This window comes from Hipposideros armiger, unplaced genomic scaffold (assembly GCF_001890085.2).
Source record: "Hipposideros armiger isolate ML-2016 unplaced genomic scaffold, ASM189008v1 scaffold_323, whole genome shotgun sequence".
Taxonomy (NCBI): domain Eukaryota; kingdom Metazoa; phylum Chordata; class Mammalia; order Chiroptera; family Hipposideridae; genus Hipposideros; species Hipposideros armiger.
Window position 1 is genome coordinate 682,818 of NW_017731673.1, and position 15,987 is coordinate 698,804.

Genomic DNA, 15,987 nt, shown 5'->3' on the forward strand with positions numbered 1-15,987 from the left:
CCAAATTCACATAAAAGCATCAAGTATAATGCTTGAAAAAACATAAAGCTATATATTTTAGAGATCAAATTAAAACAAAATCAGTAAGTTTCCCCCAAAATGACCTTATTGCTTTTATCATGATTTCTGAACAAGTAGTCATTACCTCTGATACAAAAACATTACCAATCCATCAACTGTTTTGGTTTAAGATTGAATGAAAAATTATACTTCAGATCATTAAGAAGGTGCCTCCACAGCACAAATGTTGTTATACTATAGTTAATATAAAGTGGTGTAGACTAAAAGAATAATTTACGCCAAACAAACTACCCACATTGGAACATTTAGTGTCTTAGATTATTTGCACTGATCGGAATTACAGAAGCCGGAATTATGTAACCAAACCTCATGTTTTCCTTAAGGAGATCTATATCAAATAATTTTGTCTTGTATAAATATATATTTATACTCAATTTTAAGTCATACCCTTTGGCAGGCACAAAATCAAGCATCATGTAGGTTTTTATTTAGATACAATGAACAATGGAATAACAGATAAATGTCTGTACCTAACAAAATCAACATAAAATTTATCAGTATCTCTTACAGTTAGTTGGTATCAGGTCAAGGGGCAGGATGTGAGTAAATTGATCAGCTTTGGAAACAAATTTGTTGCTCAGAGTCTCAATTTATAAATTCTAGAATTGAGCTATCTAAAATGTCCTATATATGTGTGTGTTCCATGTGGGACTATTAATAACAGTGTATTTAATGAAAGGCATTAGTGGACTATGAATATTAACCGGTACTCTGATAATAGCAATGAAGTCAAAAGTTACTTAATCCTATTAGTATTGCACTCTCATTTTAATAAGTCCTGACAGCACTAATTAAAGATCCATTTTTGAAGAGAATGAGTTTTATGTTGTTATTTTTCCCCACTGAAGGTGCACACTTTGATAATAACCCCCAGCTTTCAGGAACCTAATAGTCATTAGCATTTGATTGTCATCTCTTTTACTTTTTTAGCACAGATCAAAAATGTTAATCAGCATATCACAAAATTCAGAGAATAGAAAATCAAGTTATCTTGAAGTTGAAAGGTTGAACTTCTAAGTACAAATTCATTTTAGTTGAAAAAATGAGTAAATCACTGTATTTAAACTCTTGTGAGCCTCATAGAGCCAACTATGCTATCTAAAACAGTTAAACACATAGTTTGTTATAGCATAATCTGCCTTCGAGGGCATTAGTGAATCTTTACTCACTCCTCCTGATACTACACAGCACTCTGACCTATGGTTACATGGGATAAAGAAATATTAATTCCTTCAGCATAAAACAGCACTATTGCAATATTACTGACTGTATTTCCCATAATGTATTTCACACCCCCATGACTATTTTGTGACTACCAATTTGTACTTCCTAATCTCTTCACGTTTCTCACCCATCTCCCTAACCCCCGTCCCTTGCAGCAACCATCATTTTGTTCTCTGTATCTATGAGTCTATTTTTGATTTGTTTGTTCATTTATTCTGTTTTTGAGATTCCACATATAAGTGAGATCATTAAGGTATTTGTCTTTCTCAGTCTGACTTATTTCACTTAGCAAAATACCCTCTAGGTCCACTCACATTGTTGTAAATGGTAAGATTTCATTCTTTTTAATGGCAGAGTAATACTCCATTGTAGAAATGTACCACCATTTCTTTATCCAATCATCTATTGATGGATATTTTGGTTGTTTACATATCTTGGCTATTGTGAATAGCGCTGCAGTAAACCGTGTATGGTGTCAGATGGGTACCAGACTTATCGGGGGATCACTTCATAAATTATATGCCTAACCACTACGTTATACATCTGAAACTAATATAAAATAATATTGAATGTCAACTATAATCTAAAAAATATATAGTTACAGAATGTAAAGTACAGTATAGGGAATATAGCCAATGGTATTATAATAGCTATGTGCGGCGTCAGATGGGTAGTAGACTTGGGGTTATCACTTTGTGAGGTGTGTAAATATCTAATCATTGTGGTTTTGTACACCTGAAACTAATTATATTTATATATATATACATATATATATACATATATATATATGTATATATATATATGTATATATATATATATATATATATATGTATGTATTCTTGTTCTTTGTTGCCACAATATATTATTGAAAGCTTCATTCTTGGAAATTTTATTCAAGATTACCAAATATAATGGTAGATAAGATTTTCAAAATTTGGATTTTCTAATCCAGGATTTCAAAAGAAATCTAACTTAACCTTAGTTTCATAAGTTCAACCTCTTGATCAACAGGGAAGATGTTCTGTTCTCATTTAGTTTTAAAAATAAAGACCAAATGTATCTTTTTGAAATAAAATAAAAACAAGGGCCCAAAACCTTGATTATGTGAAAGGACTCTACCCAAGATACAATTTTCTTTTGAGTTTGATGGAAAAAATGAAGCAGCTTTATGCAATGGGCAAAATGGGCAAGGACTTTGAGTGAGATTGCCCATCAGAAAAACTTGATTTTCATTCTCTGTCTACATAAACTGTCAACCTTTGAAACATCATTATGCAAGCCTCAAGGAAACCAGTCAACACACTGTCACTGGACTTGTATAGAACTTTTACTGCTGATATATATGAAGGAAGATGAAAATCTGAAGCAGAAAATGAAGACAGATGTAACATTATTACATAAACTAATTTCCCCTGAGTTCCAACCATGGGAAGAAGTAGGTCCTGTGGTTTATATCCATATCCTGAGTCAGATTAGGTGCTTGAGGTGTATTTTTTTTTTGAGGTGTATTTTTATTTGTGAAAATATTGGCTCCCCTGTCAATGATACTTAAAGTATGAAAAAAGCTTTAGAAATATAATAACAGACCATCAGAATAATAAAGTGAAAGTTAAGGATGTATTGTAATTTCTCACTCTGGCCAAAAGCTCTATCAAATACTGTAAGGGCTAAATGGTATATTATATTTATATTTATATATATATATATATATATTTATTTATATAATATACCATTATATATATAGAGAGAGAGACATATATTACATATATACCAATATGTATATATGTGTTTATATATATATATATATATATATATATATATATATATATATATATATATATTAGATAGATGATAAACAGATGCAGATAATTATATACATATAGTAACACTATGTAACATAGAGAAAAGATTTCACTTCTGGATATTTTTTTAAATGACAATCAGCATCATGGATCTTTCCAGATGAATCTTTCTTTTCTTATAGAGTAGCCTCATCTCTTAAAAAGTTGAAAATCAACTTTACCAAGGTCACATAGATAAGTTTTATTTTAACATACTATTCTTTCTACTAAGCAGAATCACTTGGTAATCACTTCATTCTTTCAATCCTCATTTTAACCTTTTTCTTTTTTTCCCTCCTTTGTCTTATATTGAATTTGCTGTGATCCCTGCATTCAAGGTTATTTGTCTGTCTGTCTGTCAGTCAGTCAATCAAATCTGAGTCGGAAGACTGTATTCTGGTTCCCAAAAGCAAAATAAATTTACTCTGAAATGTATTTTACAAATATTGTATTTAAAATGTGGAATATTAATGCTTTCCAAAGCATTATGCTAAAGCATACCTACTATCACAAAAATGCATTAATTAATTTAAAACATTTATATATTAAAATTTTGAATATAAATATTCTAAGTTTTAAGTCTTATGCCACTTTATATTATACACATTTTTAATGTATTTCATAAATCTTTTCTACGACTGCCTTTATTTTCAGTTACTATAGAATTGTCAGCAATAGGAACCCCTTTATGTGTAAATTGACCTATTGTTCCCTAGAATTTTTCTCTTATCTCCACCTTCTCTCACTTTGTTATCTGAACTTTTCATATAAATTTTACACTTCCTTAGTTTGGATAAACTATGATTTTGCTACTTTTGTCTATTCAACAAAAATAATAGAACGAATTAATATTAATTAAATTATCATCTTATTCTGCAGGACAGAGGGTCTTTTAAAATAAATTATCGTAAGGCCCACTTACTTTCAAATGGTAACATTTATTAAAGTTTATGGATGAATCAAAACGTGTTTCTTCTCTTTCTTTTTATTTCACCCACCTATCCCCTCAGCATACATATTACTTTCCTGACAGGAAGGACCTTTTTGTAAGTCAAAGTGTGCTCAGATAATGTCACCCATGTCGTGGCCCTCTGCATGCCTGGGGCTATGCTCATATTCCATACTTAGTATTTTTAACAAGCAGTCAGGACAGTGTTTGTACATGGGGCCATACAGTTGCCCCAGTATTTTAAGTACATCATATAGTTCGCTTTGGACTTATCACATGCCTATTTCTAAGATTCAGCTAAGAAGTTCTAGTGAGCCTACCTTTTTCCCATTTCCTGACATTCTCTCAAAGGAATTCAAATGAAAACAGATTTTAACAAAGCTAAAATTATGCCAGTAGTTTTATTTGTTTTATTTGAATGTGTTAATCAGCTTTCAAGGCAAATAAAAAATTTTGGAAACTCATTAAGCTGCCCTGAGGGAGACATGACAAAATTATTCTTTGAGTAGAGCACTGCCTTTCAAAACAACACATTTGTCAGGATGGTTGGGTGAAGAAATCCTATTATTATAGTAATACGTGATTTTAATTTGGTAAGTCTTTGATTTTTACTTGTTAACTTTTATTTTCCAATTAGACTGTTTTTCTTTGTTTAAGCTGTGCTGTCCAATATGGTAGCCACTGGCCACAGGTGTTTATTAAAATTAAGATTAAATACAACTTAAAATTCAGTTTCACTAACCACATTTCAAGTACTCAATAGCCACATGTGGCCAGTAGCTACCATATTGGATATCAGATTATAGAAATGTAGTCATTGCAGAACGTTCTATTGGACAGTATTGCTTTAAAGATCATTCCACTGTGCTACACAACTTAGTATTTAAACTGATAATTATCACATTTCTATAAACAGCGAAATGTTTTAAAGCATCTCTAAAAATCTTCAATTCAGGTGTATCTCTTTTCTCTACTTAGTGCATATTTTTTCCAATTCTGGCCCTCTGACATTTATATCATCATCCTCATATTATGAAAGAAACAACGAAAGGTCAAAATAAAGTGGAAGTGGCATGTCTAGTCTGTGGTAAACACAAAATTGTGATCTATATCTTTCTGACTCCTACGTATTTTTCCATTTCATGAAATAAGTAGATGCCATTGCATGGATCTTACCTAAAATTGCTCGTTTATAAATAATCTATCACTTCTCTTTCTGTTTTTACTTCTTATACTCACACAAAAGTCTGCATTTCACTCAAATTCACTAAAAAGATCTATAGCCTTCAATTCCTAAATGTATTCATAAACAAATATATCTTCACAACATATTGGTATCAGCTGAGCAATTTGCCAATATTATACATCCTCAATGCCAAAACCTTCAGATGATATACATCACAATATCTTATTTATGTGTTCTTTAAATATTTTTTAACATTGGTCATTATATTAATCCAAACATGGTAACAAATTGTCAGAGAATGTTTATAAAACTTTGAAAATCCCTTGACCATATCTATATTAAATCTACACATTTGTTCTTTTACACATTTTCCAAGATCATTCAAGTGCTTGTACTACTTCACACACCAAAATCTGGGTTTTCTACTACTCTGTATATCATTTAGGTAATTCAAAAGAATCACCCTTTCAAGGGATAAACTCAGTAACTGCACATATTTTGAAGGATACCAATGTTTCCTTTATTCTTGCATCTGCCTTCCCCATTCCAAGGCCCAAATCAAGTCAAAATAGGTTTCTTCAGATTAACTGAAACTTTTTGACTAAAAGGATTACTTACCCTTTACTGAAAATGAATGTTCTGTGTTTTCAAAGAATTGGAACAAATTGAAAATATTTAGCATTAACAGCACATTGGCTAAATATACTCTCATTTTGATGACTCGAGATTCTTCAAGATCTTACCTTGATTTGAAAACCATCATGCAAAATATTTATCATTATTCTATATATGTGTGAAAATGCTAGTAATAAAAAATGTTCTATTCGCCTCTCAAATACATTTGTTGGCATCTTTTCTAATGGCAAAATAAAGCTTTCTATCTAAAATAATCACTGGGAAAAACTGAGAGTCTGATTTGTTGATTTAACATTTAGATTTACTTGTTTAGGTCAAGATTGTGGCAGAGTCATGACAAGACAGATTAAAAGTAAGATATTGGATTGGTTATTGAGTTGTAAGTAGCAGAGTTGAGTCCTTTGTCTGCACCCTATAATAGATTGTTAAGTGACACACAAACCACTGCTTGAAAATGAATATACATAAAATGAACATTCAGATTCATAAACCCAATGCAATTACAAAAATCACATTGATGAGTTTTCTCCACTATGCTTTGCTTAAACTGAAAAATTAGGGTGGTGACTTACCCAAAATTTGAAGTACACTAAGATCCTTTATTTGTCTTTAAAAAATGAACTATCTCTATCAAAGTGTTTTTAAAACGCACCTTAATTAGTTGGTAGTTTTGAACTCCGTTTATTCCTATGTCCGGATCAATGGCCGCTGGAAGAGCATATCGAGAGTTTATAGCCGAGTTCTCTGGAATTGATATGTTGATAACCGTTGCTGGGAATAATGGTGCATTATCATTTATGTCTTCTATCAGAAAACGTATCTTAACCAGTCTAAATATTTCATCTGGCAAAACAGCAACCTCCACTTCGTAAAAGCAACGGTCGTCCAGCAAGATACCTGCACATAATTTCTCACGATCAATGCGTGCTCCAGTAGTAAAGATCTCACCAGTATCCTCTTCAATTCGGATCAGTGGCACATCCCCAGTCTTGTACACTAGCTTGAACTGCATAGGAGATGTTAAGGACTTGTCTGGAATCAGCGACAAGTTGAGGTCTTTCACCAAGTCGCCTATCAGGACGTTTTCTGGCATTTCTTCCCGAACAGTGTAGTTCTTCTCCTGGGCGCCAGACTGAAACACGACGCATGCTAACAGGACCGCAAATATATACGTCCCGGACAACAAGTCCATACCAGGTACACTTGTAACAGTTCTTTGTATCAACCCGCAGAGTACTGACAAAGAGAAAAAAGAAGAAGAAGAGAGAGAGAGGAAGAGGAAGAAGAAGACATTAGTAAAGCCAACAATTAAATATATGTTAACTAATTTCTCAGTTTTAAATTGATCATTAAATGAAAATATCAGCAGAATCAACACTGTAAAATAAACTCACAGATTTATTTTGAATTAAATATTATGCATTTTTACATTAAGATGAAAGTTAAATGAAACAAGATACCTATAGTATTTAAGAGACCCAGAATTTATAAAAGTGTTCACCATAGATAAAATATATAAAAGATAATATTATAACATATGAAGATAGTTAAAGTTAATAAAATCATTAAAAATATTTAATTCAATGGTTATGGAAAAGTAAAGGGATATGTTACCAATCACAAAAATATAATCATTATTCTTTGTCATAGTATGGATTTCAAGTACAATTCTTTTATTAGTAATAAATGTTTCATACACTATTCTGTATGTTCAGTTCTGGGTATCAAAATGTAAAACCCATCTAAATAAGAGGACACAAAGAATCATGACATATGAGAGACTCAGGAAGTTTGGATTAAAAAATAAGTCCTTTGTCAGGAGAGGGACTGATACGACAAATGCCTAAACATGGAAAGAAGTATCACGTGAAAACGGTATTCAAGTTTTCTTTCTTTGGATGAGAGGAAAAACAATAGGGATAAAACAAGGGGAGGCAACTTTCAAATGAACCCAAACGAGTGCCTATTAAAGCATTCTGAGGGGAAAAAATGGTTTTCAGGAGAGAGTGAGTTCCATATTCTTTGGAAGTACTGATATGGAAGCTCTAGCACCAGTTTAGCTCTACATATTTAAGATTTGGTAGACAATATCCAAACATTAAAGAGAGAACTGGATGACAAGACATCCCAACTCTGAGAATTTATGTTTACAGATGGCGGAACGTTGCCCATATGAAAATGGGTTTTCACATCTACAAAGTAAAACAGGAATTACCCAACTACAAGGAACAGCTTGACTAGGGTTTAAAAATAAGAAAGGTTGACAGAGTGACATCAGAACCATGGCAGTGTGAGGGGTCCCCTTGATCTCTGCCATTAAAGTTACAAGTGGAACACCTAGAATTCAACAAAGGATGCCCTACACAACAGACAAACATGTGACAGATCTGTGCATCAAAACATCTGAAGGTGGGCAAATCGGGGCAGAAACGGGAGGAGGGAAGGGAGAAAGGCAGAGACTGAATACAAAAGTGTGACAGCTGTGGTCTAGCAGCCCTCACAGCAAGGAAGAAAACAAAGCCACAGAGCCTGGCCACCTCCCCCCACCCTCGCAGATCTCACTTCCATGCATCTTCCCAGAGCTAGCAGCTATCCCCAGAAAAAACTTTAGCAGTGAGTGTCGGGTTAAAGAGCAGAATATCTACAGCCGTTGCTGAGTGGCAGATGCACACTTTGGTTAATCCAGTGACAAGGGTGGAGATACAGAGGTGAGGCAGCTGTCGTCTGGCAGTTGCCATTACTGGAAGGAGAACAAAGCTACAAACACACCAGCTGCTTCTTTCAGCCTATCCTGCCCACACCCTTCCCGGCAGGTCCCAGCGGGGGTACCTGGGATACCTTAGGCAGCACAACACTGCATCTGGCCACAGGGGCAGCACTTGGGATTTCAGGGGCTGAGAACCCCGTTATCCACCACATTCTCCCATGGGGGTGGTAACCTAAGACAGAGGAGACTTGGTCACAGAGGACACATCTACCTCCCCAGGGAATGTAAGGCATTTCCATTGCGCAGCAAGGATCTGAGAAGCCTGAGCACTGCAAGAAAAAATAAAACACTCAAGTGCCACCTACTGGAAAACAAAAGAAAGACTTCTTCTTATCAACCTCTTGCAGAGTTCACTGCCATATGTCTAGGCATAGAAAGATCTATCGAATACCATGAACAAGCAAGGTAACATGGCAGCTCAGAAAGAACATGAAAAATCTCCAGAAAATAAACTTAAAGATATGGAAATGTATGACTTAAATGACAGAGAATTCAAGACTGCAGTAATGAAAAAAATCAACGAGATGCAAGAAAACTCAGGCAGTTTAATGAACTCAGAAATAAACTCAGTAAACAAAATAAACACTTTATCAATGAGTTTGATACTTTAGAAAGAATCTAACAAATTCTGGAGCTGAAGAGTTCAATAAAAGAGACAAAGAATGAATCATTAAGCTTAAGAAATAAAGATGACTACATAGAGGAAAGAATTAGAGATATTGAAGACAGAATTCTGGAAATGATGCCGATAGAAGAAGATAGAGACTTGAGAATTAAAAGAAATGAAAGAACTCTACAAGAATTATCTGACTTCATCAGAAAGAGCAATATAAGAATAATGGATATACCAGAAACAGAATAGAGGGAGAAGGGCACACAGAGTCTATTCAAACAAATAGTTAATATGAACTTCCGAAACCTATGTTAAGAAAAGGATCCTCGAATCCCAGAAACAAACAGAACACCCAATTATCTCAATGCAAAACAGCCTTCTACAAGGCACATTATGATAAACTGACAAAAATTAATGACAAAGAAAGAATTCTCAAGGCAGCCAGGGAAAAGGAGACAGCAACTTATAAAGGAAAGCCCACTAGATTACCATCAGATTTTTCAGCAAAAACTCTACAAGCTAAGAGGGAGTGGAATCAAATATTGAAACTATGAGAAGAGAGAAATTACCAGCCAAGAATAATATATCCAGCAAAGTTATCCCTTAGGTATTAAAAAAGAATAAGACTTTTCCAGACACACAGAAGCTGAGAGAATTTTCTACCACAAGGAAGGCCTGCATTACAAGAAATACTGAAAGGGGTTATTCTACCTGAAACGAAAAGGCAAAAGTAAACAAAACTATGAGTTAGATGACTAACAGATAGACAGATGCAGGAAATTGCATCCCTTATTCAGAATAGGGCACTATACAATTAAAAACATTAAAGAGAGAGAGAGAGAGAGAGAGAGAGAGAGAGAGAGAGAGAGAGAGAAGAACACAATGGATACTGTAACTCAGAAATGAAATCACATTATAAATAGGGATAATTTGTGACAACAAACAACATAAAAGGGAAGTAGGTGAATGTCTGAATTTGCAAAGGGAAATGAAGATAAGATGCATGCAGAAGAAAAAGGACTACTGTATATATGAAACTTTATTTTACATAAACTTAGTGGTAACTATGCAAAAAAATCCAGAACTAAACACATAATGTGAAAAAAAAAAACAGGAAACAGAGGGAAAAAAAATCACAGAATACCAACAAACTAAAATAACAGACAAAATACAAAGGCAAAGAAACAATGGAGACACCAAGCTATCAGAAAACAAAAGATAAAATGGCTGTAAGAAAGCCTCATATTATCAATAATCACCCTAAATGTAAATGGACTGAACTCACCAATAAAAAGTCACAGGGTAACAGTTTGATTAAATTAAAAAACCCAACCATCTATGCCCCCAAAAGACATCTTTCAGCTGCAAAAACAAATATAGACTCAAAGTGAGGTTAGAAAAAGATACTCCAAGCAAAAGGCATCTAGGGAAAAGTGAATGTAGTCATACTTATGTCTGATGAAGCAGACTTCAGGATTAAAAAATGTAAGAAGAGACAAACATGGACATTTCATAATGACTAAAGTAGACAATAACACAAAAAGACATAATGTTTATCAATATATATGCTCCCAACCAGGGAGCATTAAAATATATAAAGCAACTACTAACAGATCTAAAGGCAGAGACTGATAAAAACACAATTATAGTAGGGGACCTAAATATGCCATTGACAGCTATGGATAGATCATCAAAACAGAAAATCAAAATAGAAATATCTGCCTTAAATGACACATTAGGCCAAATGGACACAGTCGAACATTTGAAGAGCTTTTCTTCCCAGAACTCAGGATTATACACTCTTCTCTAGTGCACTTGGAACATTCTAAACGATAGGCTATATGTTGGGACACAAAACTAGACTCAACATATTTAAGAAGGCTGAAATCATACTAAGCATATTCTCCAACATCAATGCTTTGAAATTGGTGATCAGCTGAAAAAGAAAAGCAGGAAAAAAACCAAAAATATGGAGATTAAACAGCATGCTAGTAAAGGACATCTGGGTCAAAGAAGAAACAAAATGAGAGATCAAAAGATACATAGAAACAGATGAGAATGAAGATATAACATATCAAAATTGTTGGGATGCTGTGAAAACCGTATTAAGAGGGAAATTCATATAATTACTAGCCTATGTCAAGAAACAAGAAAAATCCCAAATAAACAACCTAACATTACATCTTAAAAAAATAGAAAAAGAAGAACAAATGAATCACAAAGTCAGCAGAAAAAAAAGGAATAATAGAAATTAGAGCAGAATTAAATGAAAGAGAGAACAAAAAGGCAGTAGAAAAAAATTAATGCACCAAAGAGCTGATTATTTGAAAATATTAATAAAATTGGCAAACCCCTGGCTAGACCCACTAAAGAAAAAATGAGCGAAAACACAAATATACAAAATCGGAAATGAAAGGGGAGAAGTTATGACAGATACCACAGAAATACAAAGGGTCATACAAGAATACTATGAAAGAACATATGGTACCAAATTTAATTACCTAGAAGAAATGGGCAAGTTATTAGAAATATATAACCTTTCTAGATTGAATCACAAAGAGCTGGAAACTCTAAATAGACCAATCAGCAATAAGAAAATTGAATCAGTCATCCAAAACTTTCCCAAAAGCAAAAGTCTAGGACCAGATGGCTTAACTAGTGAATTCTATAGAACATTCAAAGGCTATTTATATTTAATACCTATCTTCTGAAACTCTTCCAAACCATTGAAAATGAGGCAACACTTCCTAACTCATTTTATGAGGCCAACATTATTACCCTGATACCAAACGTAGTAAGGATAACACACAAAAAAAGAAAACTCCAGACCAATATCTCTGATGAATACAAATACAGGAGTCCTAAACAAAATACTAACAAATCAAATACAACAACACATTAAAAAGATTATACATCACAATCAAATGGGGTACATCCTAGGGGTACAAAGATGGTTCAACATATACAAATTAATCAATTGATATACCACATAAACCAAATAAAGGATAAAGATCATATGATTATATCAATAGATGCAGAAAAAGCATTTGAGAAGATACAACATCCATTTATGATTAAAACACTTAATAATAATGGGTGTACAAGGAAAGTGCTTCTATATAATAAAGGCCATATATGACAAACCCTCAGCTAATGTCATACTTAATGGTGAAAAACTGAACGCTTTTCCTCTAAGATCAGGAACAAGACAAGTATGCTCCATCTCACCAGTATTCCACATAGTATTGGAAGTCCTAGCCAGAGCAATCTGGCAAGAGAAAGAAATAAAAGGCATCCAAATTGGGAATAAAAAAAGTCAAATTGTGACTTTTTGCAAATCACATGATCCTTTATATAGAAAACCCTAAAGACTCCACCAAAAAATGATTAGAAACAATAAACAAATACAGTCAAGTTGCAGGATACAAAATCAATGTACAAAAATCAATGGCATTCCTAAATACCAGCAATAAAATTTTTCGGAAAGATAAAAAAAAAATTTTGCAATTGTAACAAAAATAACAAAATACATAGGAATAAAGTTAACAAAGGATGTGAAGAACCTGTACACTGAAAACTACAAGACATTATTAAAAGAGATTGAAGAAGACACAAAGAAATGGAAAGGTATTGCATGTTCATGGAGTCGAAGAATCAACATAGTTAAAATGGCCATATTATCCAATGCAATACACAGATTTAATGCAATCCCCATCAAAATCTCAGTTGCATTTTTTAAATAAATACAACAACAAAAAGATCATCAGATTTGCATAGAATCACAAAAGACCTCAATTAACTAAAGCAATCCTAAGAGAAAAGAACAACGCTGGAAGTATCACACTCCCTGACTTCAATTGTTACCGCAAAGCAACAATAATTAAAACAACATTGTATTGGCAGAAAAACAGACACACAGGCCAATGGAATAGAACTGAACACCCAGAAATAAACCCACATATATATGGGCAGATAATTTTCAACAAAAGAGCCAAAAACATACAATAGAGAAAAGAAAGCCTTTACAAAAAATGATCCTGGGAACATTGGAAAGCCACATGCAAAGCAATGAAACTAGACTACTACCTGTCACCATATACCAAAATTAACTCAAAATGAATCAAAGACCTAAACATAAGGCCTGAAACAATAAATCTCATGAAAGAAAGCACAGGTACTAAACTTATGGACCTTGGGTTCAAAGAGGGTTTTATGAATTTGACCTCAAAGGCAAGGGGAGTAAAAGCAAAAGTAAATGAATGGGACTGTATCAAATGAAAAAGCTTCTACACAGCAAAAGAAGCCTCAACAAAACAAAGAGGCAATTCACCAAATGGGAGAAGATATTTGCAAACAACACCTCTGATAAGGGGCTCATATCCAGAATATATATAGAACTCATACAACTCAATAAGAAAACAAACAATCCAATTAAAAAATGGGCAGAGGGTCCAGCCGAGTGGCGCGTTGGTTAAGAGCTGGCTTGGGATGCCAGAAGGCCCCGGTTCGGATCCCACATATGAGGGCCAGTGACACTGCCCTCCAGAGCTAACATGCTGAACAACAGCTCAACCTGGAGCTGGGCTGCCGTGAGTTGCCAGCGACAGCGTAGGCTGCATCCCCTGTGGCAGTGGGTTGCCATGGGCTACTGTGTGTAGCCAGCAGCCAGCGTGAGCAGCCATCAGCCACAGTGAGCAGCCGTCCAGAAGCTGGCGACTGATCTGCCTCGCCCGGGAAGAGCGCAATGATGGTGCCAACTTGGGCCAGTGAAGCAACGTCCTCCACAACTAGACTGNCCGGGAAGAGCGCAATGATGGTGCCAACTTGGGCCAGTGAAGCAACGTCCTCCACAACTAGACTGAAGAAGAAAAGGACAGCAAGTTGTCTGTTCCCCTTCTCCCAATTCCCCAATTAAAAAAAAAAAAAAAAAGGGCAGAGGACCTGAACAGACACGTCTCCCAAGAAGACACACAAATGGCCAACAGAAACAGTTTAGTGATTACCAGAGGGTAAGGGCATAGGGAGAGGCAGAAGACAGTAAAGGAGGTGAAATATACAGAGGGCGCCAAAATAATGTATACACTTTAAGACAGGAAAAACAGTATTAAGATTCTAATACTCAATATACATTGATAACAAAAGATGAACACAAGTCATGTGAATACTTTTTTTTGGCGCCCCCAGTATGGTGATGGAAGGAGAACTGATTCTGGGTGGTGAACACACAGTGCAATAGATAGATGACGTATTATAAAATTTTACAATTGAAACCTATATAATTTTATTAGCCAATGTCATCCTGCTAAATTTAAGTTCAAAAGATGGCTACTAGGAAATTTAAAGTTGCAAAAAAAAACCCCAAAAAACTGACAGTGTACCCCTGGCAAAACAAATAAGAAAGGCAATTGAAAACACTTGACTGAGTCGAAACAGTGAGCCCATAAACACACAATCTCTCTGGTTGTCTTTTCCCCCTTGCTTATTATTTTTCACTGTCTGAAATCTACTAAATTATTTCAGTTCTTCTGATAAAATTAAATAAGAAATATTTATTCCTTATATTTTGCAAAATTTTTCTTCACTTTCCTGTATTCTCAGTTTGATATAGTCTCAATTTGGTATATTACATATATTTTATCTCATGTCAAGTGGTATTTAATGTGCTTCTAGATGTTAGTCTATGTAATGTTATGTAAACACAAATGAAAGTTTTTATCACACTGCACTAAACCCTATGAGATGTTATATTTTTATCATTAAAGAGGGAGTAATACAGCTATCAATGCATTCAGAATTTTTAAAAGATCAGGTGACACATGGTGATTTAAAAATCCATTGCAGAAAACTATCAATACACATAGGGGTCTAATTATGGAAATTCAGTATTTATCAATAATTAATAACATTAACAAAATTTTGGCAATGGTTCTAAAACGAGGAGACTCATGAAATGATAAAACTTGCTATAGCTATATTTTGATTGTGCCAATGTATTATGTTCAATAATTTTACCACTGTATAATATTGCATCTGCATTTTTAAAAAATGTGCATATGGATAGGTCAGAGAATACAAAAGTGGAGAAAATGAAACTTTATCTTCAATTGGTAGTAGAATAAATGTATTTGTTACAATTGAGATAGTTTAGGTCATGAGGAGAGCCATGAAATGAACTAGATAAACTTGAAACATCTTATACTATAATTTATCACTAAATTTTAAAGGCTTATATAATGGGTTCAATGTCTTTTCTGTGTTGAGTGGTTTGTGCCATTTATAAAATATTTTAAGTATAATAGTGCACAATGCTAATGCAGAAGACATACTCTATCCTAGTAAACAACACAAAAAGACGATTGCCTGTGGTATTTTTAGCACCATTTGCTCAATGATGAGCATTGGGATTACATAATATAGAAACCCTCTCAAGATTCATTCTCTTGTGAATTGTTGGCCTTATACTCCTTTATGAATGTTAGAATAAAATACCCCATTTATACTTACTATGAGTTACTATGCATAACATACATGTGTACTATACCAGGTGAATACAGGACATCTAAAAAAAATGAGTCTCTATATGTGTGAGTTTATAAATACCATGCAAACATAAGCAAAAATAAAAATGGGACACTGACAATTGGAATTAAAACTACCACTCTATTCTTATCTTACCCTTAGGTATTACAC

At 34.0% G+C, this 15,987-nt stretch overlaps 1 protein-coding gene across 1 annotated transcript in view; it reads right to left on the reverse strand.

Annotated features, from left to right (window-relative positions):
- The window catches only part of LOC109392288 (protocadherin-11 X-linked-like), a 101,389-nt gene that overhangs the window by 40,263 nt on the left and 45,139 nt on the right, over positions 1–15,987 (reverse strand). The window contains 2 exon segments of the mRNA XM_019660640.1: positions 6,570–7,103; positions 7,105–7,153. Of these exon segments, the coding sequence (XP_019516185.1) occupies positions 6,570–7,103; positions 7,105–7,153 (583 nt within the window).